The sequence below is a fragment of the Asterias rubens genome, chromosome 3, assembly GCF_902459465.1.
Source record: "Asterias rubens chromosome 3, eAstRub1.3, whole genome shotgun sequence".
Taxonomy (NCBI): Eukaryota; Metazoa; Echinodermata; class Asteroidea; order Forcipulatida; family Asteriidae; genus Asterias; species Asterias rubens.
The window spans coordinates 17,191,157-17,219,032 of NC_047064.1; the positions used below are offsets into that span (position 1 = coordinate 17,191,157).

Genomic DNA, 27,876 nt, shown 5'->3' on the forward strand with positions numbered 1-27,876 from the left:
TAATGGGGAGAGGTTGATAGAATAACACATTGTGAAAAACAGCTACCTCTGAAGTTACATAGTTTTCGAGAAAGAAGTAATTTTCCACGAGTTTGATTTCGAGACCTCAGATTTAGAATTAAATTTTAAGGTCTCGAAATCAACCATCTGAAAGCACACAACTTTTTTTTCTTTCATTATTATCTCGCAACTTCGACGACGGATTGAGCTCAAATTTTCACAGTTTTGTTACTTTATGCATATTTTGAGATACACAAAGTATCAGAAGACTGGTCTTTCACAATGGGAGACTTTCTGGGACGATAGAGGGCAGCAGACTTACCGGGTAAATCCATGGTTCTCAGAATTATGCGCATGTTCAGAACTACGTAAACAATGGAAATTTACCCGGTATGTCTGCTGCCACCTAGAGTTGGAAAGTCTCCTATTACCAACAGTGTCCAGTGTTGCTCAAAGTTGCTCTCTGGTGACGAAATGGGATGAACTTGGAGCGTTCGCGTCGTGGCGTTTTCGTTCGGCAGTACTTCATTCGGCGGGCGCCTTGCGCGCTTTGCTGTACTAGGTTGCTTCTTTTTTCCAGCTAAAGCCTCGGGTTTTTTCAGCTTTATGGGACTCTCTAGATCTGGACATTGTGCGGTTTATTTTTTCATCCCAAGGTCAGTGTCATGACCTCTTGGAGTTAAACCAAATGGCCCTGTTTTAAATAGGATTTCCTCGTAAAGAGATAAAGGCAATAAGTTCGTCTTAATAGTGACTTTGCGGACATGTCAAATTCTCGTCAGTGTTTAAAATGTCCAGACATGTTTAGCAATTAGACAAGTTTTGAATATACAATGTGTGTTATATCACTATTTTATCATGCCGCTTGCAAATAAGCATAAATGTTTACAGTATCTAATCCGGGTTGGCTGCGATGCTCGGAAGTCAGTTTTGTTTAGATGATATTGAGTGTAAACAAACTGAAACAAAGCAAAGAGTTTGGTGACATTATTCAGAAAGTCCCTCTCAGATATATTTGGGGGGGGGGGGGTTAGGCCAATTTTACGGGGAAATTGTTTTGATCGTTAAATAACTATTTGTCTTGCAGTTAACATATTCATAACGAAGGTTAAGTCAACAATTGTATCCGTTGTTGTTGAATACATAAACAAGAAGAAGTTTTGACTTCAGTTGCGTTATTTATTTTAATTGTTTGGGATTGACGCCGTGATAGCTATTGTTAATGGACTTTCACTGGAACTCGCAAGCCCAAAGATACCTGTGTAGTTCGGACAACAGAAGCAAAATTGGGTGTGAACTCAATGTAAATGGATTACGAACCTTATGCACATTGCATCCCCTTAAACATTGGAGTTCAAAACATTCTGTCTCTGCAGTGAGGGAGGAATCAAACTAAAAGTACCCAGTTGTCAGGATTTGAAATGTTGTTTACAGCCACATGCCTGATTTGTTAAACAAGAAGGTGGACGAGTAAAGGTCTTTGTGGACAGGTATGACATTACGAAGATGCTTGGTAATTGAAATCGAAAGCAGTGTAAAACTATGATTGACATCAGTGAATGAAACCACTGTGTTCAAAGTTATGTTTGGGGGAAATGCGAGTAGGGGGTAACAGGACGGACTTGACATAATCAGCGTACTAAGGGGATGTCGAGAGAGGGGTAAACAAGGCCAAGTGTCATGGCCGAGATGTGCTACCGTTGAGCTCTTAATTAGGCCATGTGAGTTTCCCTCCTTGTCTCCTATCGACTGTATATACTGTTCTGATTGGTCAATGCTACAACCTGTGTATTGTAATAGACTGCGCTAATTGGACTGTATCCGGGGGAAAATGAATTATAGAATTATGAGGAAGAGAAGGGAAGTATAGATAGCCCAGGTGTCTCCTTTGTGATTTGCTACTTCAACTCCCAATCCAAGGTGATCACAGGTGCATGGAAACGGCCGAGCTGTAGAAACATAGCATTCTACTAAAGTGCATTAAAACGGCTTGAAAAGGCCGAGCTGGCTAATATGGCTAAATATGACTCGTCCGCATTGAGGAGAATGTGGATCCTTTTTTTGCTCATCTAGTTGACCTCCTGTCATGTTTTGTTCTGGGTTTTTACTTTTATTTCTATATTTATATATTGTGTGCTTTTTGCTTGAATCATTATTGTATTCGTAATTATTTTGATTGGTTCGTTGCTTTTCGTTTAACTTTTGCTGTGTTTTTTGATGTACTTGTATTTGTCAAATAAATAATAATAATAATAAAATAATAAATATAGCTATGGATCGAGGTGCATAGACGCCGTCTGTAAAAGCCGAGCTGGCTAACATGGCTTATACGACTCGTCCTCATTGAGGAGAATGTGACTTGTCTACATAGGAACCTTAATTCGAAACTGAGTTTGGCTTATATCTCACGTAAAGGGCCGAGCTGACTTGCAGCACTCGTCCTTAATTAAAGAGGATATGATTTGACTACACCGGCAGAGCTGGCCTACTACCTGTCCCAAATGTAAGATACATGTTTTAGACGATACTTTCCACGAATGTTCCTAACCACAGGCCGAGCTGCCTTCCATAACTCGTCCTCTGTCAAATGCAATGTGCATTTTCGCCATAAAGTTTACCAACGAGCCCTTCCCTTGCAAAACTTCGACAGCTGGGGTCTCACATTTCTCATTCAGTTTCTTAAGTTACCTCATTGAAAAGGAATTAGCAACAGTTTTAAACATGTTGCGTGTGCACCAACTTCGATGGCGTTTTCACAGGTCTAGGTTGAAATTAGAAAGCTCCGAACACCCTTGACGTATCGGTATGTTACATTGTTATCTACTCAAAATAAGTTCTTAATTCCTCCAAGTTCGTCACTTCCTCTACTTATTGGTCTTTTTACACGTTTAGTTTCTACCAACTACCGTCGACGCGGAACGAGCGATGATAGATCATGACTTCAAGTCCAACCTTGGGATTTCAAAACGACTTGAGACGAGTCTAGACGCCATAAATTGTTCCCATAAAAATCCTCAAGAGTTTGGGTGTCTATATTCTTAGCACATTAGAGATCCATGCGCTATTTTCTCAGCTTAAGCATGGACTATGATTGAGTGCCTGTTGTACCGTAAGCAATTTGCATGATGCAAAGTTTGTTTTTAAAAGCCGTGTTTTTTTTTGTATAAAAGCCCTGGTCTGAACATCTGACTTCACACTTCGAGGCTCAAGAATTACGCCAGAGAGTTGACTCGAGCCTGCGTCAATATTCTGACGGTCACGTGGTACGGATGTACCGTTGATCTCACATTCATTTGGTAGTCAAGTTCTACGTACACGTTTACATATGAATGTACATGTATATTGCATGTACGTTGTGTCCAATGATATCGCTGGTTCTGTAAACCCAATACCTTCCTAACGTCGCAACCAATATACTGGATCTGTAATACCAATAAATGTCCTCGCGTTATATCCAATATATCGCTGGTTCTGTAAAGCCAATAGGCAACATGTACTATGTATTCAATGAAATCGCTGGTTCAGTAAAACCAATACCTGTACTACAGGGGACCAGACTATTTAAGCGCCCCAGTCAAGGATAGTCTGGCGACGGTGAGGTGGATAACTGACGTCACCGATTCCCAAGGTGCGTCATTTTACTTCCCACAGTGCCCCATGTCCGAACACCGTGCTTAGTCACGGGTCGTCCTCGGTGTGGACCACGGTGGGGGATCAGGAGGTAGATCAACGGGGGAAATTGCGGCTAAAGGATGCTTCTTCAGATAAATTTAGACGACCAGACCGCGCGGTTAAATAATACAAGCTTTGGGTTTCTGACAGGGTTACCATTTACTATAGGAATCACTTTTAGTGCTTAACAGCACTTAGCATCAAATAAGCCGAGTGTCCTTATCACTCAGTAGAGCATGCCTCCGTAATCACTCAATATGCCACACCATTTACAAGGGGTGGATTTGGGGTCCCGACCCCTTCACAGCAGAGTGGCCACAGGAGGGGGTGAGGGCACATCCCCACACAATTTTTCAGTGCCCCCCCTAGGTGCCCCTACGAGAAAATTCCAGATACATAGTGCATTGAAAAAAGGGGTGAACCGTGCCCCCCCCCCCCCCACCCACCCCATTAATCAGCAAGGAATAGGACCCGAATATGTGTCAAAACTATCCAGTACTGCGTCAATATGACGTAGAGTCTGAGTTCAAATTCCCTTTTTTTTTACCACTTTCCGGGTAAGCCTCACTCGGAAATGGGTCAGGCTCCTGTAGGACTCGAAGTCCGGGTCAATTCTGACTTGTGAATGTTTAGAACGAAGGGTTGTGCACTGGAAGATATTAGCTATCTTCAAGAATCAGAAGACAGACCAATTGGAATCCAAACTGTGTTTTTGATCATGTTGCGTTCGTGGTTATCTTTTTGTGCCTTTCACCTCTGTGGATCCCGGTTCGAAACCTACCTCAGAATGGATGGAGCCTTGCGTGTGGATTGGGTTTTTAGGCTCTCTGATTGCGTATAGGTTTTCCCGAAGTTGTGGTTTTACTAAAAACTAAAACTGAACATTATTTTCGTTTCCTATCCTTCCTGTTACTGACGCTATGTTGTGCTGGGTGTGTGATCAATCAAATTAAGCTTCTGATATAGGCCCCTATTAAAAAGTGCTACTAAGAAAGAGTAACTATAAGTATAAATAGTAACTTGCGGATACAGCCAGGTGTAAAATCTCTTAAAGACACTGGACACCTTTGGTAATTGTCAAAGACCAGTCTTCTCATTTTGTGCATCTCAACATATGTGCACAAAATTTCAAACCTGTGAAAATTTGAGCTCAATTGGTCGTCGAAGTTGCGAGATAATAATGAAAGAAAAAAACACCCTGGTCACATGAAGTTGCGTGCTTTCAGATGCTTGATTTCGTGACCTCAAATTCTAAATCTTAGGTCTCTACATCAAAATCATGGAAAATTACATCTTTCTCGAAAACTACGTCACTTCAGAGGGAGCCGTTTCTCACAATGTTTTTATACTATCAGCAGCTCCCCATTACTCATTACCAAGAAATGTTTTAGGCTAATAATTATTTTGAGTAATTACCAATAGTGTCCACTGCCTTTAAACGAGCCTGTTTGGTCTCGACGTTTCAAACAATACGCTTTGCTAGTCTTCAGGAAAATTGCTACTGTCATGATTCCGTTTGTTTTTGCTCGTTGGCTGTTTGTCCCTTTTGGTTTTTGGTGCACATCCACAATCACGGGTACACTTTTTTATAACAAGACACCAAATCATACAACAGAACACCGAATAATTCTTTGCTTTCTTTCTTGTATTTGACGAAACTGAAGCACTTTTTATTTATCATTAACACAGAGATTGTGAATTGATATTATACATAAAATTGAGTTAACTTAGTACATCAGTTTTTTTTCAAAATGTTGTTAATAAAACGGACACCAAAAAATTGTATACCCAGTGCCTGCGTACATTTGGACCCTCCTTTCCCCATTCCATTACGTTTTTTTCGATCTGCAGTGTTGTAAAATTAAAGGAACACGTTGCCTTGGATCGGTCGAGTTGGTCTTGAAAAGCGTTTGAAAGCGTTTGATATAAAATGCAAATGTTTAGATAGATAATGTAAAAGTAGAATAAATGATCCACACAAGCATGGTCGGCCATTTTATTGACGTTAGTGTTGCTTGAAGAATCAATACTCTCATATATCTTACAGCTGTACTCTTTCCCTGTTTGGCTCTTTTAAACGAGTTCTGTTCAGTTATCAGACAATGACAGATTTTGCCTATCTAGCTTGTTATAGAAAGACCAAAATGTGGTTGAACATTCCCATTCCCCTCCCCTTCAATGGTTCCGGCTATATTCAGTCTCTAATCCGGTTTCCATCCGTCAATGTGCAAGCACAGATCCGGTAACATGGCTTCCGTGGCTTAAAATTAGGAACCACATTTCAAATGTGATAATCTTAAAATAGCAGTATCCCCATTTTTGTCTCTCTTTTTTAAGGAAAGAAAGAAAACCTTTGGAAAGATTCGAGTCCCATTAGCTCCTAGATGCCTAAACTAATTTAGCTGGCTGTTCATAAACTCAATCCTTCCGTTTGGAAGTGGTGGTTTTTCCTGCAGAGTCATGCATGGGGCGCCCTCACTTTTAATTAATAATAATAGCTTTTGGTTTCTTGAGGCATGCAGGGGATATCAGCGGAAGCAATGAGCCAAATAGAAGAGGGGAACGAATCTTCCAAATTAATTTATGGTTGCTAATTCAAAAAAAGAAATAATAATAACAAACATTATCAGAACTCCTGCCACTACTTTTTGCACTACTCCCTGGGGTTGCCCCGGGGAATAACGGCCGGCCTTTTTACACTCTGATCGATTTAGTCCGGTCCACCATCTGTGTGCCCGGGAACTGTAACCCGGGGATTGGGACATGGTGTGAAAGTGTACCGGGGCATTACCTAGGGGATAAAACAAGCCCGGGGACTCCCCGGGGTTGTATTCCAAGGGGATAAAGATACAGTGTGAAAAGGGCTGCAATCGTGCCTCACAAAAGTACCACAAGCGGAGTTCTTCAAAGTGACAGGTAGATAATTCTACCATGTCATGATGGAAGACCAGGCAGTCTTTAATAACGTCCGATGGTGACTTGAGTTTAAGAACAAAACTGTGTCAAAATGGGTTCTGTTTTATTAGTGGAAGCATTCGTGGTTTCTATAGTTTTTAACGGATATTATTGGGGTAAACAGCCTTTTGGGGGGTAACCAACTAGAATAAAGATGAGATAGCATAAATTCTACAGAATTGAGTGAAATCTGAAGCTTTGCATGACCTGGATCGTAAGAAAACTGAACTTTTGAAATTGTGGGTCAAAAACAAAAGTGTGGGAAGTGTTAGCTGTGAGAAAATTTGTAGACATTTATAGAAGATACTCCGCCCATCTTCAGGAGAATGCTAGACTGCCGGCTAGTGTGACGCTAGACTAGGCCCATGTCTTTATCACGAGCCTCGAAGTGTGTAGTAAGATGTTCAGGCTAGTGTGTTGCACTCTTGTGTCAGACCTGCAAGCTCGCTAGTTGTGGTTTTTAGGCAGTTCAAGTGGTAGGGACCCAGTTTGTGTCACCTTGTGTGAGTTTGCCGAGTTTCCTTGACGGGAAGATCATCCAAACAATCAAACATACTGTATTTTCCAATGATGCCGACCCCTCGTGCTTTTCCACATTTTGAACCAGACACAAGTATTTTCTGTACAAAACAAGTTAAAACAAATAAGTTCTTTCTTCGATTTTTGTTTCAGTACTCATACATACTATAGGCCTACATGTCCTTGTCTTGTATAAACGAAACTTATTATTTGTATTTATCTATAAAATTATGCTAATTGCATGGATGAAAATTAAACATGATGGTGGTGAACAGTTACTGCACTTTCACGATTCATAAACATCACAAATAAAGCATATCGTTTGTGACTCGAAACAGTGTTGCCGGGATGCTCGAACTAATTGCTTGGAAATGATGTCCTGTCGAGGCCACCATATATTTGCCCATAAGAACAGACCACACAGCTCATTTTGGTTTGCAACAGCTAATTCTATTTTCAAAACTAAAGGCCGTCACCCAACAATCACAGGAAAGACCAACCCCGCCTCTGTGGAAACTATGTGCAAAAAAAAAAAAAAAACAACAAAATGAACACATGTTTGACATCACTTTAATACCCGCTTCCCATTTACTCACACCGAACTGTCAAGAACTGTCTCACCTGTAATTCAAAATCCCTTCGGCTCCATCATGATATGTTTTGCCTGGAATTCTTTGTTTCTGCCTCTTTGTTCTGGAATTCAATTCATCATTTCAGACATATCTTTTTTTTTCTTGGAATTTAAGGTCGTCGATTAGCTGCTGGTGATGTTTTTTATCACCGTGATGCTAACCACACAACTTTCCATTTTCATTTCGGAGGAGCAATAAAAGCATGTGGTGGACATAAAAACTGGCAATGCTGACAGACTCTAATGTGGAAAAACCACAAGATGGAGAGTCTACAATATTACGGAGGTTTTTGGCCCTGCTTGCTGGACACCAAACCGCTTCGAAATTCAATAGGTATAATTTTGTTGCCGCGCATCCTTGGTTGGACTTTTGATTTCACTAGTTTAAGCTGAATACACTATAATGGGACCAGTAAACAAATGTTCACAACAAGTTTAAGCTCAATCTTTAAAGGCAGTGTACATGTTTGGTAATTGTTCAAAGACCAGTGTTCTCACTTGGTTTATCCCATCATAATCATAAAATAACAAGCCTGTGAAAATTTGGGCTCAATTTTTTATCGAAGTTGCGAGAAAATTATGAAAGAAAAAAACACCCTTGTTGGACGAATTTGTGTGCATTCAGATAGGAATAAAAGACTAGCTAGAAGTATTTTATTATTTTAGTGAGACCATACCTCTTTCTCAAAAACTACGTTACTTCAGAGGGAGTCGTTTCCCACAATGTTTTAAACTATCAACAGCTCCCCATAATGCTTGTTACCAAGTCAGTTTTTAAGTTAATATTTGGTTTGAGTAATTATCAAACGTGTACCTTCCCTTCCAAAACTGTCACTTGTTTTAGTTACTTAGTAAAGTGTGATGTCACAATTACAAATCACTGTGGTACCCATACACCGACGTGTGAGCTCGGTGGGATTCGAACTTGGAGAGTGGCTCTCATTTTATCAGAAACAACAGCAATTTCAACAGAAAGGTATAATTTTTCTCTGTTTATTGTTAAAGTGTTTAGTGGTAAACTGTTTCAGAAAAAAATACCCGATTTTTGTGCTAAACGGGGGTAGACCACCTACAAATTGTCAAAATACCATTACTACCCTTAACTACCGACCCATGAAATACAGGCTGACCACACATCCCTCAGCTCGCTTGCCCTCATCGAAATATCAGCCCGTGTCAACACCCTGTAGAACATGCACCGAGCACTAAAACAAGAATAAGAAAATATTCTATAGGCTGATACCATGAGGTTATGACCCCTAGGAGTTAAAGGTCATGTTTTAAATCTCTTTCGTCAATCGACTTTGGATTTTAGGAGTAGTTCAGTCTATAACTATATATTGTGTAATTGTGTTGGGTTTTTTTGTTTTCTTTTTTTAATTGGAACATGATGTAAAACAGCCTCGAGTTGATTTTATACATAATAAATTTATGTCTTATTAAAACAAAATTTAACAAAAAGAATTAAAAATAAAAATAAAACACAAATTATTGACAACCAACCTATGCCTCGTTTACATCGAATTTGTGGTAGGGTCTGCGTTTTTTTACGAAGCCGATTTAATTGGTTCAAACATAGAGCATGGAACAAGTTCGAATCAGTGGTGGAGCTAGGGTATGTGCAGTTTCTATGAGACCCTCAATCTGTCAAAACGGGGACACCATTCAAAGGCATGGCATCCTCGCCGTGTCTACTTGCGCTCTGGGCCCAATTTGATAGAGCTGCTTAAGCACAAAAAGTAGCTAGGCACATCACAATTATGCTTACAAAAATAAAGGTTACCAGCCCCAAAACAATGTCTCATGTACAATGTGTGTCTGGTATCCTACTCAATTCTGCTTAGCAGACAACTGTTAAGCAGTATTTTCTGCTTAAGCAGCTGTATGAAATTTGGTCCAGATGCCTTAATGGAAAGTTCAGCCCCTTCGTATAAATCTCTGACCCTTGCTCCTATGGTTATAATTGACCCATTGCTGTTTTTTTTTTTTTTTTATCGCCAAGGCATGTTTGTAATTTTGTCTACGGGTGAGCTGAAAGTCAGATTGCCGTGGGCGCAATCAAGTGACCTGAAAAACACAAGGTGTTGAGTTCATCCGACGTTTCTATCACAGTTCAACATCACATTTTTGTAGGTTACTGACATATGTAATAGTTGTGCATCCAGTCTAGTGGGATGGGATGGCGTCATCGTGGGGCAGGGGTGCCACAGCCCACTCAGAACCCCCTCCCCCCAACCTCCCCCTCCTACCTCCCCCAAATGAGAACGAAAGTACACCAAATGAAGGGTTCGATACATCAGCTCCCTCTCACGGAAGTGTTGCGGCCATAGAAATTTGTAAATAATGTCATGCCGTGGTTTCACTTCAGAGTTAGTTCTTTCGTCCTTCGGATTGGACGTACAGCCGTTGGTCCCGTGTGTTGTGTAACGCACGTAAAGAACCCGGTGCACTTATCGAAAAGAGAAGGGGTTCGCCCCGGTGTTCCTCTTTTGATCTGCAGCGTTGCACAGCAGCACCATGTACATCATTACAGTACGTGGTGCTTATAAAGGAATACGCCTCATAACAATTATAGGGCCCGTACTTCAAACTTAGCTCACATGCCTTGCAGGTACCTTGCAAAACACTAGGTAATTCGATACGCACTTAAAGGCAGTGGACACTATTGGTAGTTGTCAAAGACTAGCCTTCACAGTTGGTGTATCTCAACATATGCATAAAATAACGAACCTGTGAAAATTTGAGCTCAATCGGTCATCGAAGTTGCGAGTTAATAATGAAAGAAAAATAACCCTTGTCACACGAAGTTGTGTGCGTTTAGATGGTTGATTTCGAGACCTCAAGTTCTAAATCTGAGGTCTCGAAATCAAATTCGTGGAAAATTACTTCTTTCTCGAAAACTATGGCACTTCAGAGGTAGCCGTTTCTCACAATGTTTTATACCATCAACCTCTCCCCATTACTCGTCACCAAGAAAGGTTTTATGCTAATAATTATTTTGAGTAATTACCAATAGTGTCCACTGCCTTTAAGGGTGTGTTAAAGCACCACATTATAAGAACCTAGTATCATATTATTCGTTGGTTCTTTGGTTTGTCTTATTCATCATTTTGTGTAGTATTTCTTGTTGTTTCTTTGTGTGCTTTTCTTCTTCCTTTATTGCAACCAGATTATAGAAAGCACGATTTGTTTTTCAAAAGTTATCCAGCTATAAGTTTTCGAGAAACAAACATGACAAATTATAGGCCTTTTTGATAAGTAGAAAGTTTCGATACTAATGTGAAAGTAGATCACTAGGTATCTCTTTAATCAATGAAGTTCAAAGGACTTTTCAGAGGCCATTATACCAGACAGTTTGTTTATAACGCCTTAAGATGCCAAGCACTTTTTAAGTCTCAATTTATCAAACGACTCCAAACATTTACAGGAACTCTAAATGTTAGAAGGAAGACGTTAAACATAGTTTGTTTAGATTGTCCATCTCCCGGGAAGGAAAGCTTTTGATGTATCTTTTCAAAGCTTTTGTATAACTAAAATGCTTTTTTATCTTACTCTGTATATAAACTCTACAATCTGTAAGTACGTGGATGTATTGTCTGACCGGAGGTAACGAAGGAATTTAATGATCAACAAAGGATGATCCACTTTTTTTGATCGAGGAACTTCCGAGTCCGGAGCGCCATCTTGTTCCAAACTTGCTGTTATTTTTATTTCATGTCAGTTTCCTCTTGTGTACAGGGCCCAATTTCATGGCTCTGCTTACCGTAAGCACAGAATCGGCGCTTACGGAAGCAGGGAATTATCTGCTTACGGCAAGCGTATTTCACGGGTTAGCGGCGAATTTTGGCTTCTGCGCGTGCGTACTCCGCGTTACTAGGCATTCTACGCTTACGATGGCTGGCGCAGAAATTCGGCGCTTGCACGTAAGCGGCCCCGGGGAATCGTGATTAAGGGGCATTTTCAAAAACTGGGCATTTTCCAAACCCAAACCTATATATACAGTTAATAATACTTAACTGTCGATCAAATCACCTGTCACCATTAATAGGAGGAACCTTGCCATGTACTCCATGGACTGAAACGGGGTATAACCTATTCATTGATGAATGAAACGGGGTATACCCCCTTCATGGTGGGATGAAATAGTGTATACCTTCTTCACAGTCCGTAAAGGATCTAGGCATCGTCCACTTATAGGAGCCTGGTTGGTGGAGCAGAATGGCACACCTCAAATTCCCAACTTTTTACAAAGCAAATACAGTTAAGGGAAGCTTAAGTTTGGTAATCACTCTTAGAAAATAGTAGCAATTAAACATTTGAATAGTGGAAGCCTAAGCGCTAAAGGTTGATAATATAAAGCAATTTGAGAAACATTTCACTCAGAATAAAAGTAAAAAGATCTGTTGATAATGATATACCAGCCAGGCTCGTGGGTTATACCATGGAGGTAGCTACCTCCATGGTTATATATACTCATGCATTCATCTTACGAACTGTGAAGGGGTGACCCTGTTCTCAGCCCCACAAGTAGGTTGCAATGTGTCCCTGGATTGAAGTGAAAGTCCGTTTTCTTAGACAATCTCTCATGTTTTAAAAAGCAGTGTACCGCTTTGTAAAAGAAACTTTTTGCAGCCAGACTATTTGACAGGTTGACTTTATGTTAACCCATTTCATTCCACTCTCTACTTTCACATGCCTAACTAGTTATCAAAGCCACCCAGTTTTTAGTTTCTAAGTATAAGAATTTCTAGTACAGTAAGCCTAAGTTAGGTTTATGTTTACACAGACACCGACTTAACATTAGGCACAACGCTCTGAGAGTCGCGATTAGAAAATTAGCTTTCTCGTCCCAATGCAAACCAGCGTCCCGCGTAGAGTTTATTAGCCCCCGGCTTAGCCTCCGCGTAAGCCCCGGGATTAAAGCCTCAATTCCAGGCAGCCTCATCCCGCATCCACGCGCTCGGAACCACCTGCTTTCTCGTTCTTTCAAGAGTCAAGATTGACATCCTATAAGGAAGACCCGTGGCAAGTGGAGATAACCCCAGCTTGGAAGCTGCACTCTGGGTCACGGGTATCTACCATAATTTCCTTCTGACATTATTTCTCGGACGATTGAGTGGTTTTGAAAAAGAGTCTTCCGTTTTTAAAATTGGTCCTGTTCGTTCCGGGAGCTCCGCTCGGATCGAGATGACCGGAACCGTCAGTGTTCATGGAGGTTAATTGAGCTAAATTCTTTACTTACCTTCGCTTAGTACATAGTTTTTAAAGAAAATGTTCAATAATGCACTGTCATGGTTATGGACCATGTGTGAATAAAGACACAGTTCCGCATTACACAGCTCCGACCTGGTTTGTATCATTCAGAGTGACACTATTTTGTATTACACTTTCTCACTGTCACAACATAAAATTACAGGTACTGGACCTTCTTTGCTACTTGTCATAGACCAGCATTCTCACTTGGGGAATCCCAACTTGTGCATTAAAGCAAAATCTCTGTTTTTGTTTTACTCAATTGGACATTGAAGTTGCAAGAAAACAATAAAAGACAAAAACAAATTCTTGCACAATTTGTGTGCTTCTGATTCCTAAAAAAAGGGGACTCAGGTCTGAAGTCTTTTAAGATTTGAGTGAAATACTACCTCTTTTTCAAAAACAACGTTACTTTTTAGGAAGCCGTTTCTCACAATGTGTTATAATAAAAAGCTCTGCTTTGCTCGTTACCAAGTATAGTTTTTATACTAACAATAGCCGTTTGCATATTTGTCATATTAACTCTGGTGAATGTGACCAGAAACCAACATGACTGTCTTTTTTCAGATTTTGATTACCAAAAGCTTTCTCCCACCGATATCATCGTGCAAATTCATCCTTGCCGTTGGCTCAGCATTTCGGGGAACGGGGATAAACTGTCCATTTCGGAGTAGTGGTATTATGAACGGCCTTTCCTGCAACACCATCATTGACAGTCCCCCGTCAGAAATATTATCCAAGGATTTCCTTAAATAATTCTGGGTATCCATGGCTTACCTTGACCAGCTCTGGAACGTGTATAATTTGTAACTTTGAACCCTTACAATAACTTCGCACCAAATGTAGGGCACTTATATTTTACTTTTTAGGAGCTTCGGGAGTAAAAGTTTTGCTGTAAAAATCTGGTCGAATGTATTCAATATGCAGTCCATGGATGCATCGATTATTTAATGAGATAAAATAGTGTTATTGACCTTGTGTGTACGCCCCCTTTTGACCCATGTGTATACCCCCCCCCCCCATCCCACCGCTTCTCCCACTCATCCGCACACTTTCTCAAATGCATCCATTTGATAGATTTGTAACGTTCTCCCATTCCTCTAATTCACGTACTCTTTGCATACACTGTCCTCTTGTGGAACTCTCTTGGAGGTTTTTTGGGGGGGTTTATTTTGATATCATGATCTTAGCACTGAGCGAATTGTCTTATGTTTCCACTGCCTCCATCCCTCCTAGATCATTGCTCTCTAAGACCATGTGAGAAGAAAATGCTAAGACCATAAGAAGACTGACCACCACTCACAAGCACCACCACCTTGTGGTATCCCCCCCCCACAACAATTCTTCCTGACAACCCCCCCCCCCCCCCCTTTGAGCGACCTCTAAATGTTTACCAGCTTTTAATGCTTTTGATGTAGCGATAACATTCCATAGGAATGACGATTCCTCCTCAGCTCCTCAACTGAAAGTATAGGCATCCGGGGCTAGAGCTCCGATCGCTCCGAGGTTCAGAGACGCTCAGGCAGTAGGCATGTAAACCCAGCTATAGCGCGGACAGGTCTCTAGTCTTGGTAAACGACGTCCCTGTTCTGTATTTGCGGCAATTCTGTTCGACAACATGCATGGGTCGTGGAAGTACAGAACGGGGACTTTTGTACCAAGACTATGAACTGTCTTGATCGATGATGGAAGTAGCCTCGCTCGGTGTATCAGACGACTTGGAACAATAAACACATCGGCCAAGCGAGATATGGTTGTCCATGAGTAATGTTTGGTTTCGAAACATCTTATAAACAACATCTTGTTTGGTATACAAACCGTCATATGTATTTCCCACCAGCATTCTTTAGAGACCGCGTAACTCGTGACATCACAATGTTTACGAAAGAGCGGAAGAGCCCAGACAAGATTTTCATGACATTGTTTTACTCATTTCTCAAAAACTACAGCACCTCAGCAACTAATATTTTAAGGTACGCGTTCTACTATCATTATCTTCAAATTGTGCAAGTTTAATGTAAATCTGTGGACATTGTGTTTTGTGTTACAAAAAGTACCCAAATCCTTTAAAGATGCTATGTCAGATTTTTGGCCCCAAACATTAAAAAATAGATTTGTTTGAGTGAATGGTATTTCAAAGAGTATCACCCGCTCTTACGAAAAAAAGTTTAACTTTTACTTTTAATGATCAGGAACCATGACAAAAAATTAAAACACGTTTCTTATAAAACACATAAGAATTGGTCACGTGATATATTGTCGGGATCCCGACAAAAACTAATTTGAGCCTTTTATTTCACTACTACTAATAATTGGCGGACTTTTTTGAGCAAAGGCTTAAATGAAAGCTTGTAACTTTCTCGACCCCCATCAAAATACCTATTGAATTTTAAATCAAAATTTTGGGGTCAAATCGGCCAAAAATCTGGCATAGCATCTTTAAGGCAAACGTGTCTTTCCTATATGATTCCATTTTAACGTACAATAATTCTGAAATAACTGATTCTCAATTTGTAAACACGTTTATGCACTGTTCAGATGTTCAAGGCGAAATGGATGGCCTTTCTCCAGGGATCCGTAAACCTCAGTTCTATCAGGGTTGATTGATTACAAGGTGAAATGGTCTTTCTATAATTACAACATCCACTCTTTTTGAATGATTTTATTTTCTACCTACATTTTTTAATTAAAATGTTTAACTTCGGTGCACAAACATAAAAAAACAACCTAGTGCAAAAGGAAAAATCCGAACAGACACAGGCACACTTAATGGGGACCAAGTTGATCGCACATCAGAATGGAACAAAGACAATAGAAAGTCAGTAATAACTGATTTTCAATTTTGTTTCAGTTCAGTTCACTTTTTGTGCTCCAATTACGGTCAAAGTTTTACACATCTAGAGAGACTCAATGTTGTTCTACCAGTCAGGAGTTTTTTATATACTTTGCTTGTGACTGTTATTGTTATGCCAGGTTAATAGGCCAATTTTGCAACAATATAGCTTTATTTCCTAGCTTTTTAAGCGCTTAATATTTGAACTTGTAACTGATGTAGGTTGACAGCAACAAAAGAAGGGAAAATTTTTTATTTTTCTACCTTTTGTTGGTCTCACCTTTCTATCATTGCCTTTTTATTACAATTTGCCAACAAAATGTGTGGGAAAAGGTGGCCCACCAGCCCTACAGTCCGTAATCTTCCCAATGTAACGAAATGAATGTCAGCCCCCTCCTTCTTTCATGCCCCTCCCCCATAGTGCACCCCTCAGTATACAACCGCTGGTTTTTTCATCATTGGTGTCAATTTCTATACATATTTAGCCCGATCAATTAAACATCATGCAGTTCGAACAACTTGTTAATGTTGTCAATTAATTAGGACTACACCCCTCCCCCATGTGGAGAAAACCCCAACAGCCAATCACACCAGTTCCCCAATGTTGCCCATGCGCACTGAAAATCAGAGTTGCCTTTTCACTGGCAGCAGAAGACAGAAAAAGTGATTCACAGAGTGATAGATCTTGGCGAAAGAATCATCACTACAGAGTGTGTTTACATTACTGAATGTTTCCAACGCGAATGTCGGCATTTTAGACGGCAGGTTGCAGCCCCCATCGTGTAAAGCATTTCCCTACACAACAAGCCGATACTAGGCCTGCACTACTGAGGTACTCTTCGGGCCAGGCTAAACAGCTTCTTCTCCGGAAGGATGTGGCAATTGAGAATCACTGTCGACTAGTAATAAAGCTCTCTGCATACTCTCCCCCTACCATCGGATGGACCACCACATGTGATTAAAAGAAGGAGACTTTCCCCGTGTGGTTTTATTCCCACGCGGCACGGGACACCGAGCACAACGTGAAACTGATTTTTCTGAGCGTAGCTTGAGTGACTCCACTCATGGGGGAATATTGTTCACAACACGGCAGCAATCTTGGTCGTCGTGGAAGGACAAGGTTGATAGCAGACATGGGTCTGTCGTCTTGTGTTGTCTTCGTGTTTCTGGCAGTTTTTACCGCCGTGGTTTCTTGCAAGGATCCCCTTGCCGGTAGAGAAAACGTCTGTTCTTACATGTGAGTACACTCTATCCGTTGTTAGTTTCCAGTATACTATTTATCACTAGTTCTCGAGTAAAAATTCAAGTCATATAAGCCTACTATTATCGAGGTAGAAATGCACACAGGCCTATACTACCTTCATGCCACTCTCATACTTGCTTACTTCCATGCTTCCATCGTGAAACCCAGACAGTTTCATGTCTACCTTGTCCTTGGTAAAAAATTACCTTCACTCCAAAAAAACAAATCCTTGATTTTTAGTCACTGCGGTGACAAATAAAAACCGCAAAACATATTATTGCGGAGACCGGGATTTTAAGCTGTTTCCCACATTGCGGCTCTCGAAGTTATCATAAACTTACAGCAAAGGACGATGTACTTCTTTGGTAATGTCAACCCCATTCGCTTTCTTTACTTTCTTCTTAGAACTTAAAGAAGAGGTTTGTGTGCCAACTGTTGTGGTGAACATAAACCAAGAGGTTGGTGTGCCAACTGTGTTGTGAACATGTTACACAGCCCCCACGTTGTCGATAATGATATTGGCAACCAACATGTTTTTCTCAATTAAAAATTGGAACAACGCTAGATTGTCTGTCTGGACTATATCCATGTCCCCATCAAAGGGTCACGTTTCTGTGCCATAGCTTGTGTATGCATTTAGTATATACACAGACAGTGCCATTAATTTGGAGTAATTCTATTTCCAGTCGGGTAGCCAGCCAGAAATGCACGCATAGTTTCTAGTAAGTGTGGCATGTATACGCAATTGTTCAATCATTGTTCAATCACACAAAAACAACTTCACTGGGACAAGATCGTCCCAGATAAGCTAGGAGTTGACAAAAGCAAATCAACAATACATCATATCCTTCCTTATGTTTATTAAGAATACCATGGTATTGCAAAGTGTGGGCAATAGGTCGTAGTACTCGAGTTGAACAAGAAGTCACTAATTTTTTAGAAGAGACTGCTGTATCATTACATGAAAGCAGTAAAGATTAAGCATAATCAAATTTTCAGCCAAGATTTGGTTAAAAAAAAGGGTGTCCCATTTTCGGGCAGGTTTAAAATTTGGACACCCAATTTTTAAAACTCCCAATTTTTAAAACTGGGTGTCCAAATTGTACTCACCGAAACCGTGTAGTGTTTTCGATTAGCAAAAGAACATAATGGAACATTCGAGGAATTTTACTCAATTTCTGACATTAAAGGCAGTAGACACTATTGGTAATTATAATCAAAATAATTATTAGCATAAAACCTTACTTGGTAACGAGTAATAAAACATTGTGAGAAACGGCTTCCTCTGAAGTAATGTAGTTTTCCAGAAATAAAGTAATTTTCCACGAATTTGATTTCGAGACCTCCGAATTCGATTGATGTCTCGAAATCAAGTATCTGAAAGCACACAACTTCGTGTGACACATTTGTAATGTTATGCATATGTTGAGATACACCAAGTAAGAAGACTGATCTTTGTCAATATTACCAATAGTGTCCAGTGTCTTTAAAGGTATTATACATGATTAGTAAGGATTAAACAACATCGTTGTTTAATTTTAATATGAAAGCTTAATACTGGTATGATGTTCATACTAAAAGCACGTTTTTTTTTCTATGAAATATTACTCTTTGAAATCAAGTTATGTTCGAGAAAACTGTATCAGAAAACCTGTATCAAGAAAAATTACTCTGGCCAGCTGATTTCAGTTGTTGTTACAGCCCAAATTAAGGACAATGTGTTTACATTTTGGTTTAATCAGTAATTTCTCCTGAGACATCACACAACGGACCCACGCTCAAATTTTCATAGGTCAGTTATTTCATGGTTGATCACACAAAGCATAAACATTGTCTACGACTATTTTGTCAGCTTGACCTATCCTGTAGCGAACCTTGGTTGGGGAAAAATTTGGTAATCACTCAGTCTTAAAATTAATTGCAATAAAAACTTAGTTGTTTTAGAAATACAGCAGCTTTCGATAGAATAAAGCAAATTTGAGAACAACTTCACTTCGAAGGAATGCGGTTATGTAAAAGAAAAGAGTTTTTATATTATTCGCTCCTGACTTGCGGAGATATCTCATAAACGCGACCAAAATGAAGCTTTCAGATACAAATTGTATTGTATACATTAATATAGGATTTATATAGGTTGGAAACAGTCGATCGGTTCAAAAAGCCAAAGGTAAACACTACCTTTAAAGGCAGTGGACACTATTGGTAATTACTCAAAATAATTACTAGGCCAAAACCTTACTTTGTAACGAGTAATGGGGAGAGGTTGGTAGTACAAAACATTGTGAGAAACGGCTCCCTCTGAAGTGGAGTAGTTTTCGAGAAAGAAGTAATTTTCCACGCATTTGATTTCAAGACTTCAGATTTAGAATTTGAGGTCTCGAAATCAAGCATCTGAAAGCACACAACTTCATGTGACAAGGGTGTTTTTTCTTTCATTATTATCTCGCAACTTCGACGACCAATTGAGCTCAAATTTTCACAGGTTTGATATTTTATGCATATGTTGAGATACAGCAAGTGGGAAGACTGGTCTTTGACAATTACCAATAGTGTCCAGTGTCTTTAAGCTCACATTTTTTTTGAATTTTTATTTCATGTATAATTGATCACACAAAACATTAACACTGTATATATATGACAATTTTGTCAGCTTTACAGCAATCCTGTATACCTAAGTGGAAAATTACGATAGGTAGCGGTACACCGTAATATTCAGAGAATAATTATTATAAAACGTTCAGTGTATACTACATAGTCGTGTGCCAGGATATACCAACTAAAAACTTACCTTGAACCCACCTGTAATAAATAACCTATTTCTCGTTCCGGGGCTATTATCTACCGCAAAAAGAAAGTTATTTAAAACTCGTTACCAACATAGCGACTATTTGTTTCCCCTAACATTAATCCGCATCGGGGTATAACTGCGTGGGATACAGACTTCCTACACGCGTGTGCCAAGTGCAGCATTCGTTTCTTCTAGATTATCATCCATAACCTGGAAACAAAATCTTAAATCCTTTAAAGGCACTGGGCACGCTTGGTAACTGCCAAGGATCAGTATTCTCACTTGGTGTATCTCAACATATGCACACAATAACACTAAATTTCGACTAAATTTGTCATCGAAGTTGCAAGAGAATAATGAAAGAAAAAAACACCCTTGTTGCATTACTTTGTGTGCTTTCAGATGCATACAAAAGGGCTTCAGATGATTATTATTATTATTTGAGAAAATAGAATTAGCTGTTGCAAACAACTTACCAACCAAATGGACCGAGAGTTTAAATGCAAAAAATAGTTAATGGCCTGACGTTTCGACCCTAGCAGAGTCTTTCTTGAAGGCTTCGAAAAAGACTCGGCTAGGGTCCAAACGTCATACCATTAACTATTTTTTTGTATTATTATTTGAGTGAAAAACTACTTTTATCTCAAAAACTACGTTCTTGCTTCAGAGGAAGCCGTTTCTCACAATGTTTTATACTTTCAAAACCTCCCCATTACTCGTAAACAAGTAAGTTGTTATGCTAACAATTATTTTGAGCAATTAACAATATCAAAAAGTTATTTAAATTATCATAAAAATTACTAAAATTTTAAACTGATCACAATAATTACTAGGAAAAACCGTTGGTGCCATCGCCGTTTTTTTAAAGCAGTTTATTTTAATTTTATTTTTCAATTAGCAGTTTTATTTTAGCAGTGAATTTTTCAGAAGCCGGCTTTATTTTAAAATGCGTTTTTTTTCTTTCTTTCAAAAGCAGTTAATTTTATTTGTCTTAATTTGTACATCAAAATATAAATATAATTGATTTGGCCAGTGGACCACCGTTCAGGGACAACACTGCAAACGTCAAAAAGCTCTGGGCCTACACGTTTCCGCTTTTTACATCATGTAATACACGGTGACACAATCCTGACTGAATACCTATAATATTGCATAAGGACACAATCCTAACAGGAAAATATCACATGTGTAATTCAATTCCTTTTTTGATGGATTTATGATTCGACACTGTCAGGAAATGCCTCGATATGTTCCAAGTCATCATTTTTGAAAAACAAGTGACATGTTCTGGGTGTCTTTAATCTCATAACTGACAAGCTCACAGGAAGTACTCGGCCATATTATTGCAAACCCATCTTGAACTTTCGGTACTTTTTCTATAACATCATCTTCCTTACCTTCTTAAAAAAAACATAATCGTTTAAAATTGCATGGATGTGTCTAATTGGTCAAGGACGCCACTTCAGGTCGGATATTGCACACCACTTTAATTGCTAACTTTCACGATCCGTGTCTAATCACTAATTTTTGGGGGCAAAACAGTCATTTCTGTTAAATACTTCCGACCTGTAGAGTTTAAGTCATACTTGGTAGTAAGGTAGAGCCCGAAAAGACTACGCCATTTCGTATTTTTTTTAATCCGAAAGCGTGCTTATTATAAAGATGGTAATGTTGGTACCTGCGAAATCATTTCGTCCTAAATGCCCCCCCCCCCCCTCTCACCGTTAAATATAAATCAATGAAAGTATGTCGACACATTTGAAATCTCATGCGGCTGATCTCACCTCGATTGACGTTATTAGTTATCAAAATACCGTGACAGTTTTTAGCTTTGTGAAAAAAAAAACTTAAAACAAATTTAGGCGACTTTTAAGGTATCTTTCTTGATCATTTTCGTCTTGCAATTCTTGAAAAGTGATCATTTTAGAAGATGTTCATTGTGGTGGTATTGTTTGTTATAAAATTGTGAGGATCGAGTGTTTATGACGCAGTTTTCAAACTAAGTTATGTTTCACTCTATAGATGGGGCGCTGTTTCATGACGTCATAACGGGATGTAAAACGATCAATGCAGTTGTGCCTTCCCAGTATTCCACAAACCCATCAATATCTTACAATTCCAATAACACCAGGATTTAGTAAATACCGTAAATTCCTCCATGGTAAATCCAACATGTTCATGCATATAAAGCAACGAGCTGGTAGCAATTCGAACATTTTGGTGGGAATGTTTGGCTTATGTAAAAGGTATTGGAAATCCATGCAACATTCTTTACAAATATTAACTACGTCAATAACTGTTAACTTATAAGGCAGCCTACGTAATTACAGTAAGTAATTGGGTCAGGCCCCACGGGACCCGGATGCAAGTTAAGTCTGTTTAGAGTTTATGTCAAATTGTCCTGAAAAACGTTGTTTGTGCATTTATCTACATGAATGTTCTCCATAGCTGGGAGTATTCCGGGGTGTGATAGGAAGCAATTTCTGACTGGAACAGACATGTTGTAGATTACAGAATTAAATTAATAAATTTTGTTTGACAGTACACTCTTTAAAAAAAGGGACAATGAACGCCACTCATAATAAGACAATATAATTTATGATTTTCTCAAGATTTAAGTGTCACCGCTCTAATTGCCATCATGACACATGGCTCTTTGGCAACGGTTTTCCCGCGACGCAATTTTATTTTTTTTTAAGTGCGGCAAATTAATTCAATAAATTTGATGTTTGTCACCGATTCGTTTTATTGCCGCACTTTGGCGCGCGAAAATCATTTGAATTCGACACAGCAAAAGTGTGAGGTTTAGTGCATGCCAAATTAAGCTGTCGAGACAGTAAACAGTTTAAAACCAGCTTGGTTTCACTGGAATTTAAGGGTTCCTTTTCACGTCGTTAGTGATGTATACTCGCCCAGATTATAAATAGATTACACTCATTCGTCAGAGTGTGGATTTGACCTAGACCCAATTTCATAAAGCTGCTAAAGCAAAACGAGTTTACTAATTAACTTCTTGAATCCTGCTCATAAGCGAAACTGTGAGCAGTAGCAGGCGCCTTACGTGACCGGGGCCCAGTTTCATAGAGCTGCTAAGCACAAAAAATTGCTTAGCATGAAATGTTTGCCTTGATAAAAACAGGATTACCAACCAAATAAAATGTCCACGTGATTTTCAGGATAAGCAAACAACAGCTAAATACCAGTAACAAGCAGTTTGCAACAAAATGGAAATTTGGTTGGTAACCATGTTTTATCAAAGAAGAAATTTCATGCTCAGCAAAGTTTGGTGCTTAGTTAGCAGCCCTATGAAATTTGGCCCTGGTATTTTGGTTGGCACTCTTGTTCTGCAGAGCAAGATAGATTTTTGTTCTTCTTTTTATGTGTTCAATCACCTCTGTGAATTCGGGCCCTATGTCTAATTTTAATAGAGCTGCTTAATATGCAGACAACATTAAGCGTTTTTATTGAGTTTTGTCCCTGTTCCTCAGCAAGTAGACACTGAATTCCGCTTTAACTTCCTTTTCCACGGGCAACTTTTATTGTATCTTTATTGATAAATAATTGGCGTATAAATCACTATTAAAATCACTGTAAAGGTTTGGTATTTCAGAGACATGTATGCTCTCATGGTGTGTCCAAGCATATTATGCTTCAAACAAGAAACCTGTGAAAATTTGGGCTCAATATTGGTCGTCGAATTTGCGAGAGAATTTAAGAAGAAAAGAAAATTGTTCCACAAGTGTGTGTGTGCGTTCATCTGCAAAATAAGTATTTTATTATTTGAAGGGGAAGTTACCTCTTTCACAAAAACTACGTTACTTCAGATGTTTCTCACGATGTTTTATTACCATCAACAGCTCTCCATTGCTCCTTACCAATAAGTTTTTCTATGCTAGCAATTATTTTGAGTAATTACCAATAGTGTTCAGTGCCTTAAATTTGACCCCCAAAAAATATATGACTCTTCTTTTAAGACAGGTAAACTAATTTAAAGGTCAGAGGTCAATCTGGTGTATTAATACTGATGGAGATTTCTGGTTGGGTTGCACGTCTATTGGAATCTTGTGTTTTCTTTACGTGTACACTGGGCCGGATCCTCGGTATATTTTCTTGAGGAAGACTAAACTTACCGGGATCTCCTTCTTCAGGTGGGAGGAGTAGGGGAAGGGATTTGTACGTTGAACCATGGAGGAAGGAAACCCCCATGGTTGACCCCTTAATGGTTGAACCCGAAAAGACGGAAAGGTTCTGTTTACTTCGACCTAGATATATATTTGCTGGGCGGGGGTTCTTACCTCCCAAACCTCTTCATTATTTTCTACACTGCAAAAACTAGGGTTTTAATATTGACTCAATGGGTTGTCGTCACATAATTATAGTTATCCAAGAGAGAATCAACATTAACATAACTTCGGGGTTAACATAACAATGAGGTAGTTTTGGAAGAAATATTTTTATTTTAACACCCTTTATATATCATGGAGGTAGACATTTTTACCCCGTGCTTATTATGGTGTAAGGTTTGATATGTATATATTTTTTAGTGCTGTCACCAGTGCTGTCAGTTTTAACACCCCAGTGTTTTGTAGTGTACTGTACCCTTCCATGAAATTCCCATTGCTGTAATTGAATTGTAGTTTAATATTGCAATTTTATCTCTGAGTGTCCTCTCCTTAAAGGAACACGTTGCCTTGGATCGGACGAGTTGGTCTATTAAAAGCGTTTGAAACCGTTTGTTATAAAATGCATATGGTTAGAAAGATGTTTTAAAAGTAGAATATAATGATCCACACAAGTATCACTCGAAACTGCACGGTTTTCAAAGACCAACTCGACCGATCCAAGGCAACGTGTTCCTTTAATTGATGGGGAATAATAGTTTCACGTTTTGATAAAACCTGTTTATTTAACCACCTTCCACGGGGAATGAAGCTGCTTGGTGTGGTACCTGCTGCCTTCATGATCTCTTACATAATTTTATATTTCTTTAATGTTCAACGAACTCACAACTTCCTGTAAAACCTTTCACCCGATTCCACCCACGAAAACATACACTGGCTACCGGACGTGTATAGATACAAACCCATATAAACTATGATATCCTAAGTAAAATAAGTTCCATGTCCTATATACACTCGGAGATTGTAGAACGGAACAAACATATTGTGTGTTCCAGAAACAGAATAACACCCAAGTCATACCGGTTCCCCCCAAAACATGAACTGCGTTCTGAGCAACAGCATGGTGATGTCATTGAGACCAAAATAGTTAGCAACAGAATTTTAGCAATAAAGCACAGCCACCGATTTCACGAAATTGTACGCAACTGAATCCACCTGCACAACCTGTATTGCTTATTAGTTGTGCACCACTAACACCAAGAAATCTCGCACGAGTCGACTTTAAGACAGTGGACACTATTGGTAATTTTCAAAGACTAGCCCTTCACATTTGGTGTATCTCAACATTTGCATAACATAACAAACCTGTAAAAATTTGAGCTCAATCGGCCATCGAACTTGCGAGATAATAATGAAAGGAAAAAGAACACTATTGTCACACGAAGTTGTGTGCTTTTAGATGGTTGATTTCGAGACCTCAAGTTCTAAATCTGAGGTTTAGAAATCAAATTCGTTGAAAATTACTTATCAACCTCTCCCCATTACTCGTCACCAAGTAAGGTTTTATCCTAATAATTATTTCGAGTAATTACCAACAGTGTCCACTGCCTTTAATGCAGGTGCGTGAGATCGGCTGCAGAATAGTTAGCAACACATCGGTATTCTATAGCCCGCTAGAGCTATGAATGGTGTTCTAGGATATGACGCAGAATGATCTTCTAAATACTAAAGCACAGAGCCATAATGGTGTTCTATCATAGAGCCCAGCATATGTAAGCATCAGATTCTAGAGCCAATAATGGTGTTCTAGCATTGCCCAGAAAGGTGTTCTAAAACAGAGCCAAGAATTATAGTTTTACAACAGTGGTGTGCCATACATAGTATTTATCTCAGGACGGTGTTCTAGAATGGTGTTCGAGCACAACGCCTAGACTTGTGTTTTATAAAAATAGAGTCCAGAATGGTGTTCTAGCCCAGAGCCAAGAATGGTGTTCTAGTTTCATGACGTTCTGATTTGCCATCGAGATAAAAAGCGTGCATGAAAAAAAAACGTGCACAAGTTTCTGAATTGACTGTATCCATTACTCCGTTGTTTCTGGAAAACGTGACTGCATAAACGTCTTTCACAATGCGAGTTAAAATTTGAAACATTGGTGTATACATACTTGAATGTTATCAACTGTATCAGTTACTGTTAACATCGGCAAAGGAACTTGCAGAGAGGTCCATGTTAATTATGGTTCATAACCTTTCTCGTGTATAGCCGGCCACAGCAGAGATCACAGAACGGAACACGGGTGACAGTGATATGGTTCGACTTTGTTGGCGTCTGTGTTTTATTTTGCAAAACGTTTTTTTTTTCCCGGATAAAAGAACCGGACCAAACAAATGCTGCTATTTTTCACATTATGCCGGTCTTGATTAAGCCACTTTTTTAAATGCATAATCGACGAGGAATGGCATTGATAAAAAGCGAGGGCAAGTATTTTTCAGCTCGAGTAGGAAGGATCAGCGTGTTGTTGCCGGGGTTTGGAAATTATAAACAAATACTTGTTGACCTCTTCTGAAATGCATGATGTCAGCCAGAAGAAAAACAAGCAAGTTTTAATTTTGCGAAAATGTGACCATTTTCATTCAAATTATGTTTTTCTCTTTTTAGTTATTTCCTGAATGAACACTGAATAACTTTGACCCCTCGGGTCCAAATGACCCGGATCCTAGTCAATGAAGTTTGACTCATTTAAAATCTCAAACATGTATTGGCCTAACTTTTTGTGTTTAGAAATAACGTCAGATGGGTAATTTTGTAAACTAATTATGTTGCAAGCGAACTTCAGAAAGGTTCGTCCAGTGGCCGAGCCTCCAGTGAAATATTTCTGTCATAGATACCGTTGCGTATTTCGATCTGCCAAAAACCGAAATAATGATTTGTTGAACTTGCCCAAAGTGCAGGGCAAAACATGGGTGGTTTGTTTGTAGGTGTTTATACACAAAAAGGATATCACCGAATTGGAAGGCTGGTTGTGTGCTTTAAAACCAGGGTAAACGATTTTACGAACAGCTAATCTGAATACAGTGTACAGTTGGAGACATCTAGAAAACTCGTCTATCCAAGGAATACCGTTAAACTTGTGTCTGATATGCCAATCATCAGCGAAGAGTAAATCAAATCTATTCCGGGCGTGGTGCCCCCGTTGCATCGTCCATAAATCTCAAGGCTACGCTTGGAATTGGACTGTCTGATGAAGAGACTATTACATAGTTTTGTAATGGAGGTGAACAGATTTGGGCGGTTTTTCCTCCAATGTCATCTTTCATCAAGCTCCGATGTCAACTGTTTCAGCAAGAAATATTCCTTCACATTATTTTCAGCTAAGCAAACATTTGCAGGGTACCACTCACAAATAGTAGGCATACATGTGACACGATGTTTTGGATGGTAACCGTATCCTGGCAAGCACAACTATTCAGTGCTTAGCTACTTTTTGTTCTGAAGCAACTCTTTGAAATTAGGCATTGGTTTACAAAGAGATGGTCTGGGATTCAAGTCCAGTTGGGTCTCAACATTGCTCAATGTATTTTGTTGAAGATTGCAGAAATTTTGAAATTTCGATCGAACGTTTTGCCAAATATTTGGCCGTCCATGCCAACCAACGCGGTTTAATTATCAACAACAGATAAGGTCTATACAGTCTGCAAGGGTCTTAGGCCGCTGGGTCTTATGCCAATTTCAAGGGAAATCTTTTTAAAGGCACTGAACACCTTTTGTAATTGTCAAGGACCAGTATCTTAGTTGGACGGGTGTATCCAACATAATGCATAAAATAACAAACCTATGAAAATTTTGATTCAATTGGTCAT

The 27,876-nt window shown here is 39.2% G+C and overlaps 1 protein-coding gene across 3 annotated transcripts in view; it reads left to right on the forward strand.

Moving 5' to 3' along the window:
• Positions 1-16,518: 16,518 nt before the first annotated feature.
• The window catches only part of LOC117287976 (multiple epidermal growth factor-like domains protein 6), a 53,171-nt gene continuing 41,813 nt past the window's right edge, over positions 16,519-27,876 (forward strand). For 2 of the 3 annotated variants that reach the window (XM_033768640.1, XM_033768641.1), the window contains exon 1: positions 16,519-17,100. In XM_033768640.1, the coding sequence (XP_033624531.1) occupies positions 16,928-17,100 (173 nt within the window). In that variant the 5' untranslated portion in view covers positions 16,519-16,927. The remainder of the gene's footprint in view (positions 17,101-27,876) is intronic. The other variant, XM_033768639.1, reaches the window with a different exon arrangement.